A 3,821-nucleotide genomic window follows, 5' to 3' on the forward strand; every position below is an offset into this window, starting at 1 on the left:
AGTAATGATAATCCTTATCATACTAAAAAGAATCCGGATCCTCGTCGGATTATCTTTGTGAGAATTCTGAAGATCCGTGATTCGTGTTCGTTCATCGTATATTGTACGGTCAGAGATTATTTTAAATATTTTTATTTAAAATTAAACACAAATAGTATCTGATAAAAACTGACAACACGATTTACGATGAACGAATACGATTTACGGATCCCCAAGATCCTCACCAAAAGGATCTGGATCTCAACATAAAAATATTGTTAAATTACTTAAATTTTCCGTATATATTTAATTTTTCATTGGAATTATATAGGTTTATTTCTTGAAGTGAATTATGGTTTGAGCAGAGCATGAGTATGATTCTCCATTCTCACGTTGTGGAAGAAAATTAAACCAATATATAGGACACATTTGAAAAAGTGTTTGCTGTTTGTGGTACGATGGGCATGCACTGCAATCAAATGGCAATTTTTAAAAGGAATCAAATAAAGAAACGAAGGCCAAATGGGGTTGTGCCGTTGTGTGGAGAGAGAGAGTATAATTCCTTCCCGTGAGGAAGGTTTGGAAGCATTGAACACAAAATCTGAACACTCTTTGACGCTTCCTATGCTAGTTTCGATGGTGTCCCAATCACGAGTAGATTCCTTCTTCTTTTAACCCCACCTACCACCAGCCAATAACAAGTTATATGACGTTGGTACACCCCTACATAGCGTTTCGTATAAATAAAATAAAGACATGCATACAAAAATTTATACATATTTTTATTTTATTAGTAAAAGATGTCACCGTATGTGCCCTATAAATCTATCTTCCACCACCCTTGCCTGCTCATTGAGTCACTACTAGACAGGTTTGCTCCCATGCAAAATGTCTGCTTCATAAATTCCATAATCTATTTCCAAAAATGTCCCCACGCCCTCCATCAGCTGGTTTTCTCATTCTCAATGCTTCTCCTCTATAACCAATTATTACCTCTCATTCCATGCAACCGTATTTCAAGTTTTCCATATTCATGATGCATGTTTACCTGATGTGGAAAGGAGAGAAACATATGTTATCTAAATAAGTTAGTATATGTTATATAACAACCTAGGCGAAATGAGATATATTATTTAGGTTAGATATGCCGTCAGATGTTATCCAACCTAAGTGTTTGATTCAAATAACTATTTATAAGAGTGGAATCTAAAGTTTTTCACTTACAAGTAAAGAAAAATATCACTTAACCGTAGTATTTGTGTCATTTATAACATGAATACTTAAACAATAATAATACACTCGGTTTGTAACATACAAAAGGCGTTGAGAAAAATTCACTTCTATTAAATTGTCTTCCAATTGGCAGGGTTTTATTTAAGGTATAGAATGGTCTTGTAGAGCTACGATTTTAGGTTTGAAGTATCAAATTATGTGGTCCAAAATGTGCTTAAGTCATCTGAGCGATTAAGTAATCCAATACTGGAAAGTGGAATAATCTCCAAGTGATGATTCTAGACTTAGAATGATCAACTATATGTTAATATATGAAATCAAATTAAAGATAATAACGTAAAGTGAGGTTTTTTCAAATCATGTCTTTGATGTCACATACTAGAAAGTGGAATAATCTCCAAGTGATGATTCTAGACTTAGAATAATCAACTATATGTTAATATATGAAATCAAATTAAAGATAATAACTAAAAGTGAGGTTTTTTCAAATCATGTCTTTGATGTCACATCCCAGTCTCGACTCTGCCGTAGCAAGATATTGTCAGCTTTGGGCCCCAGCCACACCCTCACGGTTTTATTTCTGGAAACTCACGCGAGAACTTCCCAATGGGTCACCCATCCTGGGAATGCTCTCGTCCGAATTTGCTTAACTTCGGAGTTCCGATGGAATCCGAAGTCAGTGAGTTCCCAAAAGGCATCGTGCTATAAGAGGTGGGCATGTACATATAAAACACATCACATCCTCTCCGTTGATCGACGTGAGATGTTACATATGAGAAGCTTGAAACAACCATTATGAACTCCTTTATATATCTTTTCGCCCAGGAAAAGCGCATAATGACTTTTTTCAAATGTCATTAACAATTTGCTAAGATTATTATAATTTTGGAGCAATTATCTTTCTTTTATGTGATACTATTAAATATTATGAAGATTTTATTATATTTAGTAAAAAGTAAGTGAGGTTGCATCATTAGTGATTGCTTCTCGATCTCTTTTTACCCCCACAATTCACTTTATAAGTACAGATACTCATCAGCAAGAGAGAGAGAGAGAGAGAGAGAGAGAGAGAGAGAGAGAGAGAGATCTAGAGAGGCCATGGTCTCCAAGGTGCAGATGAAGAGAGCGCCAGTATCCAAGAAACTGCTAACCCTTCGTTCCATCTCTAAGTCTCATGCGGTATTAATTACACACACACACACACACATATGTACTCATTTTCTCTACTTACATTATACCCTTTATCGAATTATCATCTTAATGATCTTCTTCCAATTTGAATCCCGAGTCTTTTCTCTGATTTCAAACTAAAGGTTCTTTGGAAATTTCTACAGTTCCGTCCTCTTTAGAATAATAATCACATCACGCACACAGAGAAATGTATAGGGTTTATGACTATCCATGTATATATATAGTACCCAAGATTCATGACTATCCATGTGTTTGTGTGTGTACGTGTGCAGCACAGTAAAACCGCAATTGTATTCGATGCATCAAAATATATACAAAACTTAAAGCGAAAAGTGGAGGAAATGAATCTACAGACGATTGCTTCAGCGCAAACCTCAACTTCCCATAACCCCTTTTCTGTGGTATAATCCTTATTTAATTTATTACGGAGGGATTTCATTGGTCTGTATTTAATAATTAACTAATTGGGGTTTAATTTCTTTCTTTCATTCGATTTTTAATACGTTTCAGCAACTGAAAGTCGAAGCTCGTGAGGAAGGCTTTCTGATTAAGATGTTCAGTGAAAAAAGCTGCAGCGGGTTACTTGTTTTCGTATTGGAAGCTTTTGAAGAGCTAGGCCTTGATGTGCATCAAGCTAGGGTTTCTTGTTCCAACAATTTTCTTCTAGAAGCTGTTGGAACAATCAATGTAAGAACGATAAAAAGTGATAAACTTCTCTCGTTTTTTTCGCATTCATATTCTGATGCATCATATGATTAAGGCTCGTACATATTCGAGCAAATGATGGAAAAATTCTCCTCCTTGACCTCCTTGAATACGTTCGAAAAATTCTCTCTTTGAAGCATATGATTTTCTGTTGCTCTCGAGCGCATATATAATTTGAACATCTTTGGTGATTTATTCTCTTGAATTTGATGTTGTAGGATAATCAAAGTGCTGAACAGAAAGATGTTGAGGTAGTGAAAGAAGCGATGTTGCAGGCCATTCAAAACTGGAGTGAAGTTTCCCAACAACAAGAATAATGCAAGAGTTAACCTTTTCATCTCAATCAAATTACAAGAATAATGCAAGTATTATGGCAAGCATATATCTAGATTATAGATTTGCTCATTGCAGGCCAATAGACTATAATGAGAATTTGCATGATAATGTGGTTGAAGGATGAACGAATATGCAAAGCCTTTCATGCCTTAAAGATCATTATCCATTCGTATCATTTTTTCCTTTTTTTTTAATGAATTGGAAGGAGAAATTTGGGTAGGGTTTCCAAATCATGCCATCTTTAGGGCATGCCTCATAAAAGCATGAGACACTTATATTTGGTCATATCGAACTCTGCATAGTCTTACTTCATATGAGAGTTATCCTAGTCAGGTAGTCTTATTGAAGATTTACTCTTAAGGTGATTCTTTGGAGAG

General features: G+C 35.2%; 1 protein-coding gene across 2 annotated transcripts; it reads left to right on the plus strand.

Moving 5' to 3' along the window:
* Positions 1-2,221: 2,221 nt before the first annotated feature.
* On the plus strand, positions 2,222-3,603 carry LOC126614607 (transcription factor SCREAM2-like). 2 transcript variants are annotated; one of them, XM_050282254.1, is made up of 4 exons: positions 2,222-2,391; positions 2,676-2,804; positions 2,914-3,090; positions 3,327-3,603. In XM_050282254.1, exons 1-4 carry the CDS (start codon positions 2,311-2,313, stop codon positions 3,423-3,425), a joined length of 486 nt encoding a protein of 161 aa, XP_050138211.1. In that variant the 5' UTR covers positions 2,222-2,310; the 3' UTR covers positions 3,426-3,603. The 2 variants fall into 2 exon arrangements, with proteins under 2 accessions (XP_050138211.1, XP_050138212.1); XM_050282255.1 differs by having other exon boundaries at positions 2,243-2,391; positions 2,681-2,804.
* Positions 3,604-3,821: the final 218 nt, after the last annotated feature.

Source organism: Malus sylvestris, chromosome 3 (assembly GCF_916048215.2).
Source record: "Malus sylvestris chromosome 3, drMalSylv7.2, whole genome shotgun sequence".
Classification (NCBI taxonomy): Eukaryota; Viridiplantae; Streptophyta; class Magnoliopsida; order Rosales; family Rosaceae; genus Malus; species Malus sylvestris.

What these genes read in the sequence shown, in the direction of transcription:
- LOC126614607 (XM_050282254.1), top strand. Translation starts at nt 2,311, where the DNA reads ATGGTCTCCAAGGTGCAGATGAAGAGAGCGCCAGTATCCAAGAAACTG. An exon ending in CCATCTCTAAGTCTCATGCG is followed by an intron (nt 2,392 to 2,675) that starts GTATTAATTACA and finishes GTACGTGTGCAG; the next exon opens with CACAGTAAAACCGCAATTGT. An exon ending in CCCATAACCCCTTTTCTGTG is followed by an intron (nt 2,805 to 2,913) that starts GTATAATCCTTA and finishes AATACGTTTCAG; the next exon opens with CAACTGAAAGTCGAAGCTCG.